This window comes from Xenopus laevis, chromosome 1S, assembly GCF_017654675.1.
Source record: "Xenopus laevis strain J_2021 chromosome 1S, Xenopus_laevis_v10.1, whole genome shotgun sequence".
NCBI lineage: Eukaryota > Metazoa > Chordata > Amphibia > Anura > Pipidae > Xenopus > Xenopus laevis.
In genome coordinates, this window is record NC_054372.1 from 109,748,783 (window position 1) to 109,766,149 (window position 17,367).

General features: G+C 37.9%; 1 protein-coding gene across 3 annotated transcripts in view; it reads left to right on the plus strand.

Moving 5' to 3' along the window:
* The first annotated feature begins 706 nt into the window (after window positions 1–706).
* Window positions 707–17,367, plus strand: part of fsd1l.S (fibronectin type III and SPRY domain containing 1-like S homeolog) — a 30,827-nt gene continuing 14,166 nt past the window's right edge. Inside the window, exons 1-6 of one of the 3 annotated variants that reach the window (XM_041580082.1) lie at window positions 707–1,066; window positions 6,756–6,851; window positions 9,294–9,425; window positions 10,893–10,994; window positions 12,411–12,433; window positions 16,040–16,161. In XM_041580082.1, the coding sequence (XP_041436016.1) occupies window positions 1,052–1,066; window positions 6,756–6,851; window positions 9,294–9,425; window positions 10,893–10,994; window positions 12,411–12,433; window positions 16,040–16,161 (490 nt within the window). In that variant the 5' untranslated portion in view covers window positions 707–1,051. The remainder of the gene's footprint in view (window positions 1,067–6,755; window positions 6,852–9,293; window positions 9,426–10,892; window positions 10,995–12,410; window positions 12,434–16,039; window positions 16,162–17,367) is intronic. The other 2 variants (XM_041580083.1, XM_018243764.2) reach the window with 2 other exon arrangements.

A 17,367-nucleotide genomic window follows, 5' to 3' on the forward strand; every position in this document is an offset into this window, starting at 1 on the left:
TATGGGGGTTTCTTAGGTCCAGTGCCTAGAGTAACACTGGTGGATGGCTGAGCAGGACATGAGCAAAGGCAGTGCAGGACAGAGGCAGGTTGTTGCAGTATTTTAAAGGCACCTGAAATATGTTACCCCCACTGGAGGGACGTCACATGCGACGACACACACACGCATAACTATGGAAAGCTGTGGTACTATATTCAGTGCCATTGTATGGCTGCCTGCACCAAGAGCTCCCTTGGCCTATTGGCATGGGTGTCAACATAAGGGGGCAAGAGGGTGCAGTTACCCGAATTCCCAAAAAGTTTATTTCCCAAAAACGCAAAATGTTTTTTATACTTCCCACCCCAAACAAGCCATAATTGGGTTATCTTCTGCATTGTCATGAATAGGTTCATGTTCAGTGGGATGTTACCCTATATGATATTAGCTTACTTGCCCTACCTTGGAAAAATTTTTGTGGACACCCATGCCTATTGGTTTCCCCAACCAGAGTGTGAGCTCATAGGGAAAAACATTTTTCGTGTGAGAGGTGCCTTTTAAAACCAAGACCAAGTACGAAGAAGTAATGAGTATTAAGAGTGAGTTTTAATAAGTGAAAAAACATAATTAGGATGTATGAGGGTTGGCTACTTGAATAGCACTGGAGCACTAAATTAACTTATTCCCAGCCGGCTGCCTGCAGATACTGCTCGTTTTCCCCTCAGTTACAGCTGCACAGGGATTGGATAGGCTGTCTGCAGGTCAAATCCTTCTCCCATCCAATAAGTGGTTCAGTTGTACCAGGACTTCAACTCTGAGATTCAAATGAATAGCAGCGGCAGGAGGCAGCACTCTATTCCTTTCTAAACTGCTAATCTAGCTCGGCCCCCCTTCTCATGGTCACATGACTGGCACGTCACTCATCCTCCCCACTGGCAGGTGTTCTTGTGCTCCAGCTCCCAAAGCCTTCAGCACAGATATAGGAGCTGCTGGGGAGGAGGGGTTCGGGCTGGTCGCCCATTCACACAAGTCATCTTTCCTTTATCCTCTTCTATAAAAGCCCAGAGGAGCGGCCATGGATGCACAGAAAGTAAGTACTTTGCATAGAGGAAATGCCAGAGCAGCGCCCAGTGACTGTGAATGCACAGAAATTGCACCAACCATTTAATTTATTGCACTGCCCCAGGGGTTTGCTGTGTGCGCTTATGTGGTGCCTATGGCTTAATGAGACCTCTGTGGGGCGATTGTTAGTGGCACAAGGTATAGGATGACTTGTAAGCCCAGTTGCACAGGGAGTCTATGGGGAGCTGGTGATTGAGCTGCTGCTGCTGTCATTATGGGCGCGGCATCTAGTTATCATCTCTCACTCTACATGCTGCTTCAGCTGTGAGCTACAAGAACTGCATCAGGCCTGCTGTTAACTACGAATCCCAGCATCCCTTGTGCCAGTGGCTGTGAGAGAATGCCGGGAGTTCAGCAAGCACAGGAAAGCCACGTTACCTAGGAAACCAAATACCAACGTCCCAAGTCATTGCACTGGGTGGCAGTGTAAGAGGCATCACTTGACTGCAGCAGGTGGATAATGGAGACGTGTGAGCATAAACTGGATTGGTTTATTCAGTGTATGTTCTCTCACCCAGTCATCTAAGAATATTGATATGGTGACTCCTGAAAGAATATATGGAAGCATGCAATAACACAAAATAAAGGGAAATCTTTTATGTTGCAAAATATAACTGAGTAAAGTGCATACCCTACTTGAAGGTGACTTATTTTGGAGCATTTTTTTCCCCAGTAAGCACTAATGACAAACACTCTCCACTGCCCCCAAACTATAAAACACATCGGGGTTCATTTACCAACTCTGGCCAAGTTTGTAGCTAGCCAGTAACTCACAACAACCAATTGGTTATAGGCTTTCTTAATATAGCTGCAATAAAAACAGTTCAAAGGGCACATAGAACAATTGTTTCCCCCCACCAGAGGTCAGGGTTAATAGACGTTGCACTATGTTTAAGGGAAACAATTTTGCCCAAAAAATCTTATCTTATCTCATTGCAAGTACAATGCTGTTTTCACTGTGAGTGAGTTTTTGGTGTGGGTATAATGTGCAAGCTGGGACCCTAATGGAGCACACACTATGAGCATTTATTGGGCAAAACAGTATTGTTTACTCAATCAAAGTGTGGCTCTATTAGCCCACACCTCCGGTGCTGGAAAACATAAAAATTTTATTTAATTGCCATGTGTTACTAAACTTGGGCAGATATCCTCAGTGTTCATAAATAAGCACCACAGCCTACAAATTGTACTGACTACATTCCACAACTCTCCGTTAGCTTGTTACTTTAAAGGGACAGCATACAGCTAAAAACACCTTTGCTAAAACTGAGCACAATAAATAGTTGAAATTATATTCTGCCTGTTGCTTTAATGTAAAAACATGTAATCCATGTTTCTCCATTTTAGCCATTATAAAGCACTGACCTTACTCCCTCCTTTATTTATAAACAGGGCAATTTGTTTAGCTCTCCCTTAAAATAAACAAAAAAAAAACTTCTCCTCTTTAGGGCAGGTGCAGATTCGGGGAGATTTAGTCGCCCGGCGACTAATCGCCTCCTCTTCGGGGCAATAATCTCCCCGAACTGCCTTCCGTCTGTTAAAATGAAAAATAGACTGCGCCAATGCATTCGCGGTGCTTCAATTTCCAAAGTCGCCCGAAGTTTCCTCGTGAGGCAGTTAAGCAGAAACTTTTGAGCAGCTCATTATCAGTTGCTTCTCTGTGGACTGGTAATCTGTTTTATCATTTTCTTTGAAGTTCTTTAGGATCAGGAAATGACAGAAAGTACTCAAGTGAAACAGGATTCATATTCTTCAGCACATGCCTTAATCATTTAGCTCATGTTGAAAATGGGTCTATACTGTCCCTTTAAGAATTTAGGGGACAGTACCAAGTATTTGGCAGAATCGTTACCGAGAACTCTAAGGGGCAGATGTATGAAGGGTCGAATATCGAGGGTTAATTAACCCTCGATATTCGACTAGGAACTAAAATCGTTCGACTTCGAATATCGAAGTCGAACGATTTAGCGCAAATCCTGCGATCGAACGATCTAAGGATTATTCGTTCGATCGAACGATTAAATCCTTCGAATCGAACGATTCGAAGGATTTTAATACAACGATCGAAGGAATATCCTTCGATCAAAAAATCTCAGGCAAGCCTATGGGGACCTTCCCCATAGGCTAACATTGACTTCGGTAGCTTTTAGCTGCCGAAGTAGGGGGTCGAAGTTTTTCTTAAAGAGACAGTACTTCGATTATCGAATGGTCGAATAGTCGAACAATTTTTAGTTCGAATCGTTCGATTCGTAGTCGTAGTCGAAGGTCGAAGTAGCCCATTCGATGGTCGAAGTAGCCCAAAAAACACTTCGAAATTCGAAGTTTTTTTAATTCGAATCCTTCACTCGAGCTTCATGAATCGGCCCCCTAAAGTAATCAAATTGGCATGTACAATGTTAACTGTAGAATGCTGTGCACTGGATACATTTGAAGGTTATACTTTAGGTACTTAGCTCAACAAAGAAGGACCGCTCAAGGTTCACTCTCCCTTTTTGCTGCTCCAATCGGGTGCTCAGTCGCAGCGTCCCCACTGCTGAAATCCAATTAGTACCAAGAAAAATACATTGTACATAAAATTCTGCTTTGAACTGTAACTTGTAGAAGGTTGCTTCGCTAGCAATTTGATTGGAGAATTCAGTTTTGTCATGAGCCGTATCACCAGAGAGTTAACATTATACCAGTGAGGGCAGGCCCTCCCACATGTATTGTTGTGATGCTAATTTACAGAGGAGCAGGTGGAGGTTTGCACAACAATTCAAAAATGTAACAACAAGGGGCTTGATGCTTTGTGATGTGCACCCTCCATTGGGTGACAGCATGCAACCCTTTAGTCAGCTTTTAAAAGAAAGTACATTTGCAGTGAAGCAGATGATGCTAATACCTAGGTCCTTTGTTAAACTGTTGCCATTGTGTCCCTGGGAGTTGGTGGCAGCAGCAGACTATTTTGAAGTGATTACTGAACTGATAAATAAGGCCTCGCATTGGGATATTCTGTTACGATGCATTAATGCAGCATTCATTTTGCTAAATTGTTTGAAATTAGATAAAAACATATAATTCAGGAAAAACATAGTATATGACCGTAAATCACAACTGCAAATCTTTCATTCAGATATGTTAATGAGTAAGATCAATCTTCGGGTGGTTCTGGTGCATTTCAGCTTTATGGAGGACAATACAAGATATGTAATTTATACTCCGGAGTAGTAGTATATAGCAACCAATAAGAATTATGCTTTCATTGGTCTTATTGCAGTTGACTCATCTAATTAATGAGTAGTAGGTGTATGGTAGTAAACATACACATTTTATGAATGCCATGCCCCATTTCTGGTTACTGTCACTAACTAAGCCCAGGCTATGTACCCAGAATGACTCCAGTTTGTGATAAATATACTATCATTAATTTGTACAGGTATGGGACCTGTTATCCAGAATGCTCGGGACCTGGGGTTGTCCAGATAACTGATCTTTCTGTATCTTGAATTTTCATACCTTAAGTCTACTAGAAAATCATGTAAACGTTAAATAAACCCAATAGGCTGGTTCTGCTTCCAATAAGGATTAATTATATCTTAGTTTGGTAAGCGTTCTGTTTTATTAGTACAGACAAAAAGGAAATCTAGTTTACAATTTTTAAAAAATCGGGATTATATGATTATAATGGAGTCTGAGAGACAGCCTTTCCGTAATTTGGATCTTTCTGGATAACGGGTTTCTGGACAACGGATCCCATACCTGTACATAAAAATTCACTTGGCACTTTCTGGATAACAGGTTTCTGGATAACGGATCCCATACCTGTACATAAAAATTCATATGGAGTTATGCAGTTAAACAGTATTAAAGCAGACAATATAAATAGCCCCAATGTTTAATTTTTAAATTTAAACAGTTGACTAATTTTGGAATTATTTGCTGTGTTAATAGTTGGCTTATATTATTCTTGCTATTGATTGAATGATGTGTGCAGGACACAGGTGGTGGCAAAACCCATATGTTTACAATTGAATTTAAGCATTATTATGGTGGTATGCAAGAAATTCTATATTTCCTATCTTCCATAAAGCATTGAGGGAAGATGATTTTAGGTAAATTTTTTGTGGGTAACCTTTAACTGGCAGTGAAAGAATTGGATCTGGAGCAACAGAAATCTGTGCCTTGAGAATGCCTGTGTGTCCTATATATTATTCATCTCTGATCTCTTACTTCTCATAGGGCTAATGCAAAAAAGATTTTTTTACTTTTTACTATTAACCCTTTGGGTTGTCAACTGTTCCTCCTATCCGTTCCTAGCTGTGAGGGAGGGCTAAAGTAGAAATGATATGTATAATTATCCAGTGGACTGTGGAAACCGAGACTGTATGATGATTGAACTATACTTGCAGCCAAAGAGCACATGTAAATTTCATCATTCATTTTGTCTGAATAGGAAAAAATCTGTGTATGTATCTATATACAGTGCCTTGCAAAAAGTATTCAGAGCTTTGTCTCATTGTGCGCTGACATTTTCACTGTGAAGTCAAAATAATGCAGATAAGATTTCAATGAAATAGTTGCTACTCTGTAAAATAAGAGAATTGATCAAGGGTCTGACTTTATTATAGAATTTAAGTTCTTCAGGGCAGGGTCACCCTAAGTATAAAGTATGGGGCATTTCCCTGGGAGGCAGTTAGGCTGGAGGGAGAAGGGAGGGGGGTCTACATGGGGTGGGGGGGTACTGTTTTTTTCTTAAAGGGTTGAATTCCCCTTTAAAGTCAATGGGTGTTTTTTTCTTATGGCAACTTTTTTTGTCATAATGCATTAGTCAATGGGCGTTTTTTCTTTTGGCGACTTTTTTTGTCCTAATAATTTGCACATGGCATAAAATTCGTAATTTTGCCACAAATCCAGGGCTGGCAAATAAATTCACTCATCACTACTTATCAGTAATATAATTGCATTTAATCAAAATGGCTATTTCAGCCAAATGTAACATTCAGCTGTAGGTTCTAACCAAGGACACTGCGCTAATTAAGCAAGTTGAGAAATTCGCCTCAGGCGGCAGTGCCCCAATAGTTAGCAGAGATGGCAAAAATTCTGCTTTTAATAACTCTAAGCTGAATTTTCAGTTTTCAAACCTGGATATTCTGCTCTTCTAGTGCAGAGAGCCCAATTGCTGCCGACACAGAGAACCCTCTACCCCCTCCGACGCAAAAAGGTGAGCATGCGGGGGAGGGGTGCAGCATCAAGCTAGGCCTGTGTCGGTAGAACAAGTACTGCTTCCTACTTTTAGCTTTACGTTTTACACCTGGTATGAAATTATTTGCTTTATGGGGGATGATCCATAAACTGCACAGATAGAAAAGTGATCATACAATGTTCGCTCCATCTTGTTAATGTCTTATAACTTTCACTTTGTCTTTATTTTATGTACAATATTGAATTGGCCACATTTTGCTTCATTATATACATCTCCATCAGCTATAGAAAAGTTTTTTATTTATTGTGGAGACAGTTCTGGGTACAGCTCGTCTCCCAATACGTGTATCAACTTTCTCTATTTACAAACTAAATCTTGAATGTTTTCAGTGTAAATATTTGATTTTTTTTCACAGTCTACTTCTAATTTACTTTTGATAATAAACAGGTTCCTTCTCTATTTCCCATTTGTCTAGGAAGCTTTGCAGAGGATTATCACAACCCTTGCCAACAAAAATGATGAAATCCAGAATTTTATTGATACGCTCAATCACAGACTAAGAGGTGTGCAGGTATGTCTGCCAGATAATGGCTCATAAATGGAAAAAGCTGTGGAAAAATTGCATTTTAAAGAAATAGTATTTATTAAAGATAAAGATTTGCACATACAGTGCTGGGTAATTCATGCCATATACTTTATCATATGCCTTTTTATGTGAATTTAAATAATGTACCTTTTACTATCCTATAGCCAAGTTTAGCTTTTAGGCATGAGAAAGAACATTTATTAACTATTGTTTTAGTCCCACACACATAGGGAAGAATGAACACCATTCATTACAAATAGCAGACTGAGATATTTGTATTATAATGGGTTTTTTTATATACCGCACCCATGCCCTAATTTATATTGTTATTTACCACCACCTCTGAGTTAGTATCACCCAAAACAACAGGAGTAAAGTTAATTTTTATGAAGTTTCTATTACGTTTATAGGCTTAAAAAACTTGTGAGTTTACAAACTCGAAGACTTGAATAAAAAAAAAAAAAAAAAAGGCTCGAATTTTGCCTAGGACAACTCCTATTGACTTCTTCATGAATTCACCAGCTTTTAGAATATAGAAATAAAAACCAGACATTTGAGTTTTTGAAAATATAATTAGAATTTGTGAGTTTTTGTGCAAAAAATTCAAATCTTGGCAAAAATTCAAACTTGATAAATCACCCCCTTATCGTGTTGCATCTGCTAATGCCCCATATAACTGTAAGAAGGTCCTTTGTGATATTAAAGGACCAGTAACACCAAAAAAATAAGTGTCCTAAAGAACTAAAAAGATAATGTACTGTTGTGCTGCACTTGTAAAACTTGTGTGTTTGCTTCAGAAAAACAATTATAGTGTATATATATATATATATATATAGTAAGTCTATAGTGGTGCACTCGCAATACAAGCAACTGCCTGGGTGCTGGTTATAGCATAGTATAATAATCCAAAAAAATAAAACCGCACTCCAAGGTCTTGAAATAGTGAAAACAGTGGAAAGTTTATTTCAACGTTTCAGCACAAAGACGGCCCAAGTCTGTGTGCCGAAATGTTGAAATAAACTTTCCACTGTTTTCACTATTTCAAGACCTTGGAGTGCGGTTTTATTTTTTTGGATTATATATATATATATATATATATATATATATATATATATATATATATATATATATATATATATATATATATATATATATATATATATATATATATATATATATTATACATACATATTATACATACATATATGGGGGCAGCCATTCAAAGCTGAAAAAGGAGAAATGGCACAGGATAAGCAGATAACCAATGATAAACTCCATAATATACAATGGGATTCTTCAGAACTTATCTATTATCTACTGTGTATTGTAATAACTCACCGTGGTGGTCTAGTGGTGTGGCGGGGACGCCCGCCATGCCGCTCCTCTTCCAATGCGCCTGTTAGGGCACGCGCAGTGCACATTCTCCCTATTTATTGACGCCAACGCGCAATGGCGCGAAGTTTAAAAGTATTTAAAGTGCCAGAATGTATTTTTCACAGCCCGTTATAGGTTCATCTGTATTGAGTTCCTGGTGCTGCTGAGTTATTATTCTGACTATTATCTGATTCCTGTTGTGACCCCTGCCTGTTTTGACAATTCTAATCTCTGTAATCTTGACCCAGCCTGGTAACCAACTCTGCTTTATCCGTTTCCCTCCTGATTGATCTCATGGTTTGACCCTTGACTGTTTGACTCTGCTTGTACTCCGCCTGCCCCGACCTGGTCTGATTTGGCTGCACTTTCTGCCTATGCCTTGTATCGTGATCTTCTGTCAAAAGACTTCTGCTTACTGTTGTGCCCCTTTGCTCATCCAGAACCCTTCGCTTGGCACCTCTCTTATTAAGACCTGGCGGCATCCGATTAGCCGAGGGCTCCTCCCGAGGTGAAAGGCGGCTGTTAAAGGCGGAAGCAAGAGCCAAGAACAGGGCGCTTAGCATTGGTTCTGGTTTTAGGGTGCCGACCATGACATGTATCCTGTGCTTGAATAGCTGTCCCTATGGTTACACAGCAGCTTATGCCAGTGGGATGGCATAAGTGTTGCTTCGGTTTTCCAAAGTTGCCTCACAAGGAAACTTTGGGTGATTTCGAAAAACAAAGTGACACACTTGCCGTCTCACCGGCAATTCACATTCTTGCTGGTCGGAAGGGATTTTGGGGAGATTAATCACCAGCAATAGCGAAGATTTATAGCTTGGCGACTAATCTCCCCCTGTGCCACCACCCTTAAGAAACTTAAACTGTATTGGCTAGGATAGTGATTTTATCTGATGAAGGGAAAACATAACATAATCAACATTGTTTAAAAAGGGGGATTTATATTGGTTTCCTGATGCCTCTTATAACTTTAGGTGTTTTAAAACATGCAAGGTTGTTCTCCTAAAGATCTATAAGATCTAAAGTGGCACAAACGGTTCTGCTGTTTTGCAGGCAAACTCGGGTAAAGTGCTTTCAGATTTGGATGATGAGTTTGATAGCCTTTACTCGTTCCTGGATGAGATGAAAGAGGGCATGACTAGCATTATAAAGCAAGAGCAAGCCCGTAAAACACAGGAGCTGCAGGTAAGTCCATGATGTTTTATTTCTAACCTACTTCTCTGATTAACAATTACTACTAGATCAACATTTAAATAAGCTATTCTCTCAGTGACTAGTTTAGTGAATTTTGGACTGTTTTAAAGTCTACAGAAATATTAATCTCTAGCAATATTTTAAAAAAAAGTGTAAAACACAGAGGACAAAAAATAAATAAATATTCATGAGTTTCAGCTGTTACTGATTTTCAGGAGTATCTAGGAAAACCATCACATGACTTGATAAAGCCAGTGTAGGAAGTAAGGAAATATTTAAAGAAAATAGGAAAGAGCTTTGCTGAGAAAAAAAAAAGAAGGGAAAGTGGTTAAGATTTTTGGCAGAAATATGCTGAAAATTTCCAGAGTGTTCAGAAACTATAATGAATGCAATAACATTCACACTACTGTAGAAATTACAGAAAACTGGTAAACATTCTAATCCAACGTTTAGATGCCCATTTATCAAAGGCTGAATTTCGAATTCATGTGAATTTTTTATAGTTTGAATATACTCACATTTCGACTGACAGGTTGTTTGATAAAAATTTTGAATGTCTAATATTCGATCGAATAGTTCCGTCCCGATAATTCAAATTGTATTCATTACTTAACCCTCGATATTCGACTGCCGAATTAAAAACGAATAACGAAGTCGAAGGATTTTGCGCAATTCGTTCGATCGAACGATTCAAAGGATTTTAATCCATCGATCGAAGGATTATCCTTCGATCAGAAAATTGTTAGCAAGCCTATGGGGACCTTCCCCATAGGCTAACATTGGCCTTTGTAGGTTTTAGGTGGCGAACTAGGGGGTCGAAGACATTTTTAAAGAGACAGTACTACGATTATCGAATGGTCGAATATTCAAACGTTTTTTAGTTCGAATCGTTCGATTCGAAGGTCGAAGTAGCCAATTCGATGGTCAAAGTAGCCAAAAAAAACATTCGAAATTCTAACTATTTTTCCTCTATTCCTTCACTCGAACTTAGTGAATGGGCCCCTAATTGTTTTTCTCCTGAAAAAAAACTTGAATGTACATGAACTTGGCAGGTTTTAGGTGGCAAATATTTGAATTAGGACTGTTTTCAGGGTCGACTGTGATAAATCTCACATTAGAATTTACATTCAAATAGGGGGATTAAAATTCAAATGTGTGAATTTTGAAAGTTGCAAATTTGAATTTACTATTTGACCTTTGATAAAACTGTCCCTTAATGAATCTTCCACATACTGTATCATTTGTATATGGAGCTGAATGGTTTTATCTTAATAAATATTTTAAAAAAGTCAGATTTATTTGCACTGAACCTGCAGCCTTCAATTAATTTATGTACAGGCAAACTATATTATTTTTTTCTGTAGTTGGTAAATGATCATCTATTTGTTGTTTTGTTGCCAGTCCAGCAGTGATTCAGGAGTTGTGCATAAAATCATAAAATAATTTTCTCTTTCCTAGAATCAGCTGACCCAATGTAAAAAAGCCCTGGAGAGCTCAGAGGAACTATTAGAATTCGCTTCACAGTCTGTCAGCATAATAGAACCAGAAGAATTCACCAAGGTACTGACAAGTCAGTCTGATTAGAGGCCTGCCAATCTTTCCTTACAGCACAGTTAGAAGCTCTCTTTCAGGAAAGCAAAACAAGTCTATTTCTCTGAATTCTCAGTTTACAGATAAAGTCGTTTACTATGTTCTCTATATTATATAGCATTTTTATAGATAGATACAGTGAAGACATTTTTTATTTTATAATCCTGAAAAATGCAACATTTTACAAAGAGAAACAATTCTACATTTAATAAATGCCCCTCTGTCCTGAAAAAAGTGATTTTTTTTTCCACCCAAAATTTGCTTAATCTGTGAATAAAGGAAATTAATGAATGTACTTGCAGTGTACATTGTTTAATGACTGTCTGATGACATTTCTAAGAGTAATGGCACATGGGGAGGCTTGTTAGTTGGGCAAATTTGCCTTTTAGGCAAGTGAAAAAAAATTGTCTAAAAATCACTCACCCTGTATTTTCACATGATTACATAATTGTATTGGGATAAATTTACATAATTTCCCATACAATTTTTTTTTGGGTGTTTTGTTGCCCTCACAAAAGGTGCATGGGCAATGTCACTCCCCATTTGCGCAAAGGACTAGTAACACCAAAAAATTAAAGAGTTTTGTATAGAGTTTAATGTAATGTCTGAATTGAAAGATGAGTAATAAAAAATAGCAATAGTAATAAATGTGTAGCCTTAGAGAGCATTTGTTTTTTAGATGATGTCAGTGACCCCCCTTTGAGAGCTGGAAAGAGTCAAAAGAATAAGGCAAATAATTAAAAAAGCCTATGGTTGTTATTCTAAGGATCCTTATTCATCTACATATTTGCAGCCTTGGTTCCAGTAATAAACACTGCTGATAAATTAGGCTTATGATAAAAACTACCTAAACATTTTCCCCTGTTGCCAGGGTCGGACTGGGGGACCACCGGGGCTACTGCCCCAGGGCCCCCTTCCAGCCCCCGCTTTGGCGCACTTCTGCATATGCACGTGGTGCCGGGTTTCTGTGTGTGTGCACGCTGTCACATCAGCGACAGAGGGTTCGCGCCACTAAGAATCGGATCTGGCCCAGTCCAACACTGCCTGTTGCTGCTGGTGGGCTTGACTAGGCAGTAGTATCACTGTCTGTAAAAACAGCAGCTAGTTGTCTCTAATCTACATTATGGGAAACAGTAACTTGTTCTATATCTGTTATGTGACAAATTGAAATGGTATTTGAGCTCTTTGGCAGTTGCATTCTTAACACAACCTACTTTCATTTATTTTCCCTTTCACAGAACATGTATTTCTTAATATTTGTTTATACACTAGGGACCTATTATACTAATTGTCTCACCTAGTCTCCATAGACCCAATGAGTTCACATACTTTTAGACATGCATGGACACTAACTTTACTTTCTCTCTTCTTTACTTTGCACCAAAGGCTGCCAGACAGATCAAGGATAGGTACAGTACCAAATTCCACTTATTTCTGCGTTGTTAATTTGCCACTGATGCTTTTCTTTTTAATTGTCTTTCTAGTTATGTTCACCTTTTCCTTCATTCTTATTGGTTGAAAGATCAATAAGAATATGGTTTTACATGTACCGTATATTGACAGTGGGTTGGTGGAAAGTCTTGGGCCAAGTGACTTATGATACAGAAGTATACTGTAAAAGAAACACTTCAGTAAATAATTATACGGTTAACTATCAAAGGTAAAAAGTAATGACTACACCCCAATTACTCCATTTCCACTTTTAAAATCAAGCCCAGCATATCTTGGAAGTGTTATAAAAGTTGCAATGTTAAAATAAGAAGTCTTTGCCACATAACACAAATTTTAATCCTGCAGTAATAATTCTGTATACAATATACATGTGCACTGATTACTGAGTAAATTGTCCCTAAATTGAATGACCTATTGTACATCAGCTAAAGCAATCCTATAAAAAAGCAGTACCTACTCCATTCTGTGGTTGGGAGAAATGGTGTCATGAGGAGTTGCCCTTGAAAAGAAAATACAATCTGGAGAGTAGTACAATACAGTCCTCCTAGTCTCAGCCTCCTAGTCTCTGCATAATAATTTACTCCAATTTCAACAAAAAAGATAACAGTGGTATGTCTTTCATTTCCCATGAGTACTTGGGTGTTTTCTGAACAAAGATTTTTAGTAAAGCAGTAAACATAAAATCAATTGTGAAAAACTGGCTGTGCAAAAAATTTGCATACCCTTGTAATTTTACTAATTTGAATGCAAGATTAAGCCTTGAACTTCATAGGCAAATCATGAGAAAAGGTATTTAAGGTGACCGATTGCAAGTTGTGCTTCTGTTTGACTCTGCTCTGAAGAGTGACATCATGGAATCCTCAAAGCAACTCTCAAAAGATCTGAAAACAAAGATTGTTCAGTATCATGGTTTAGGGGAAGGCTACAAAAAGCTATCTCAGAGGTTTAAATTGTTAGTTTCAACTGTAAGGAATGTAATCAGGAAATGGAAGGCCACAGGCACAGTTGCTGTAAAACCCAGGTCTGGCAGGCCAAGAAAAATACAGGAGCGCATATACAGAGAATTGTGAGAATGGTTACAGACAACCCAAAGATCACCTCCAAATACCTGCAAGAACGTCTTGCTGAAGATGATGTATCTGTACATTGTTCAACAATTCAGGGCAATTTGCACAAAGAACATCTGTATGGCAGGGTAATGACAAAGAAGCCCTTTCTGCACTCACGCCACAAACAGTCGCTTGTTGTATGCAAAAGCTCATTTAGAACAAAGTGCTTTGAACTGATGAGACAAAAATTTAGTTATTTGGTCATAACAAAAAGCGCTTTGCAGAATGCAGAACACTGCATTCCAAGAAAAACAGCTGCTACCTACTTTCAAATTTGGAGGAAGTTCCATCATGCTGTGGGGCTGTGGGACTGGGGCTGGGGCCATTGTTAAAGTCGAGGGTCGGATGAATTCAACCCAATATCAACAAATTCTTCAGGATAATGTTCAAGCATCAGTCACAAAGTTGAAGTTAAGACAAAAGACAATGACCATAAACACACAAAGGCATTTATGCAGAGGGAGAAGTACAATATTCCGGAATGGCCGCCACAATCCTCCGACTTGAATATCATGAAAAATATATGGGATGATTTGAAGCAGACTGTCCATGCTCAGTAGCCATCGAATTTAACTGAACTGGAGAGATTTTGTATGGACAAATGGTTAAAAATACCGCCATCCAGAATCCAGACATCAAAGGCTGTAGGAGGAGTCCAGAGGCTGTTACATTTGCAAAAGGAGGCTCAACTAAGCACTGATATAATATCTCTGTTAGGGTGCCCAAATTTATGCACCTGTCTAATTTTGTTATGATGCCTATTGCATATTTTCTGTTAATCCAATAAACTTTATGTCACTGCTGAAATACTATTGTTTCCATAAGGCATGTTATATATTAAAAGAACATTGCTACTTTGAAAGCTCAGCCAATGATAAACGAAACTCCAAAGAATTAAGAGGGGTTCCCAAACATTTTCATATGACTGTATATAGAGCTCAGAGCTGATATGCAGCTTTGTGTGTATGTGGCATATACAGTTTTTTTGTGCTTTGCCTGTAAATTGGTGTAAGATATCGTAAAGTTCTCTTGAATACTTAAAACAGACGTGTATTTGCTTTGTGGTAGTCGAATACTTCTGGGTTGTTAAAAAGGATACTGTCATGGGAAAAATGTTTTTTTCAAAATGCATCAGTTAATAGCGCAGTTAATAGTGCTTCTCTGGCGCTGTAAAGGTGAGTGCCGTGGGGAGGGGCGGGGCCGGCAAAAGAAGGCCGCCTCAGGCGGCATAATGGCTAGAATCGCCCCTGCTGAGGTGGCTGCATACGCACCAATATTACAACTAAAAAAAACACTTGCTAGTTCAGGAATTAAATTTTATATGGTATAGTGAATTATTTGCAGTATAAACAGTGTAATTTAGATATACAAACTACATCATAAAACTATGAAAAAAAGTCAACTAAATTTATAGAGCAATGACACACTAGACACTTTGTCCTCATTAAAAGCTTTACTAAGATTTAGTGCAAAAGCCACTAACTATCACATTCTATATATTTGGTTGCTACTGGTTACAGATCTGGTTTGAATATGGCCATTGTTTATAAATGAGGCTCAAGTGGTTTTATTTCCAACTGTATTGGTTTACTCTAAGCCAAGCTGAACAAATCTGCATTATAAACAAGGTCTCTGGTCAACTGGATGATAAACTAGCCTTTGGTGTTATATAACATTTAGATAGTTTAGATAAACTATATAATGTAAAGTATATATTTTGTATGTTAACTTTTGCAACTTTGAAATATAAGCAGACAATAAAAAAGGTAAAGATTTTTCACTCCCTCTTTGTGAAATTCTGTCTGAGATATATTAATTAGTCAGCTGAAATTAATGGAAAAGGAAAGGTTCAATCAATGGTGAGTACCAAATGTTTGGGCGCTGCCTAACGATTGTAATCATTCACCTGATACCCTGGGCCAGTGCTTCAGAAAACATCTTCTTGCTTTGTTTGGGAAATGGTTCGTCTGAATTTGGCAAAAGCCATTTCCCACTACATGGTTGCCCTTGAAAGAGAAGAATCGTGTATATCTGAGAAATACACAAATACTTTTTTAAGCATGGTAGGCTAATGCACCTTTTAAACGTAAGGCATAACTAATTGAAAAAGGAGGGTAAATTTCACCTTTAATAGGACTAAAAAACAAGATGAAAGGAGCAAAATAAATAACAGAATCCAAAATGATTGCAATTTTTAAATATGCAATGAGAAATTTCTAAAGTTAAAGCTTTGGTGTCTGTTTTAGTACAGTGGGATCTGAACAAGCAGGTTTAAAAAAAAAGTCACTGTTCTGGCATATATGGCATCGTCATTTAAACAGAAGAATAATGTGAGCCAGTATGTCAGTTGCCAAAAAAAACCTACTTCAGCTGGATGAATTAAAGTACGGCTGTGGGTGTTCCTCTCCAAACTGTGGCCACTTGTTGACTTTTTTCATAACCGTTCCATTGCAGAGTAACAATGGCCCCTGCATTTCGACTCTCACTAAAACCAAAGGTCAGTGACAATATGACTCATTTAATGGTGGACTTTTCCCAAGAAAGAAAAATAATCCAGGCTCTGAAGTTTTTACCAGGTAAGGTAAACCGTGGCAGAATATCTTTTGTCAGCACCCTTTATTAATAAGAGGGATGCACTGTATACTGGATTCAGTTTGGCCAAATCCAAGACTTTTTCGGCAGGATAAAAAAATGTAGCTTCACACAGCAATAGTTTTTTGGCTGCCAGGGTCAGTGACACCCAACAATCGGGCACACTTTAAAGGGGTTGTTCATCTTCGAGTTAACTTTTAGTATGATGTTGAGATTGATATTCTGAGACCATTTGGTAATTTAAATTTTTATTATTTGTGGGTTTTGAGCTATTTAGCTTTTTATTCAGCAGCTCTCCAGTTTGCAATTTCAGCAATATGATCCAAATTACCTTAGCAACCATGCATTGATATGAATAGGAGACTGGAATATGAATAGGAGAGGCCTTAATAGAAGACGAGTAATTAAAAGTAACAATAACAATATATGTGTAGCCTTACAGAGCATTTGTTTTTCGATGGGGTCATTGACTCCCATTTGAAAGCTGGAGAGAATCAGAAGAAGAAGGCAAATAATTCAAAAACTATATATAAAAAAAAAATAATGAAGACCTATTGAAAATTTGATTTAAATTGGTCATTCTATAACATACTAAAAATGAACTTAAAGGTGAACTACCCCTTAAATTTAAGTTGGAAAGGGATAGAAGAGAAAGACCAATAGTTCAAGAACTATTAATGAAGACCAGTTGAAATGTTGCTAAGAAAAGGGCATTCTTTAACATACTAAACGTTTAACATAAACTACCTCTTTAAGCAAAGTAATTGATGTGTTGTCCTAGTTCTTGCATTGCCTTTAGACATTTGGTAATTGCATAGGGTTTTATAATGATTTTATTTGAACTCTACAAAGGGAATGGCAGTAGCTGCTGCTCTGTGGACAAAATGCTCTTGAAAACTGAAGGCATATAAAGGAAAAAACATATAACCTTATAAACTTGAACAAAGGGCAGTGATAGTGTATCTTTCAGCAGAGGCCCAAATCTGATATTTTTCTGTCTTTAAACTTTTTATGAACTGCACATTATTGGAATCCATATTCCAATCTCCATTTTGTTTACTTTAGTATTTGTGTTATTAGCTCCTGAAAAATTTAACATTTTCCATTTCTCGACAACAATTCACTGAGCCAAAGGATAGCATTCATTGGTTAACCTGCAAAATAGCAATGCCCTAGTTTAGTACAATGCT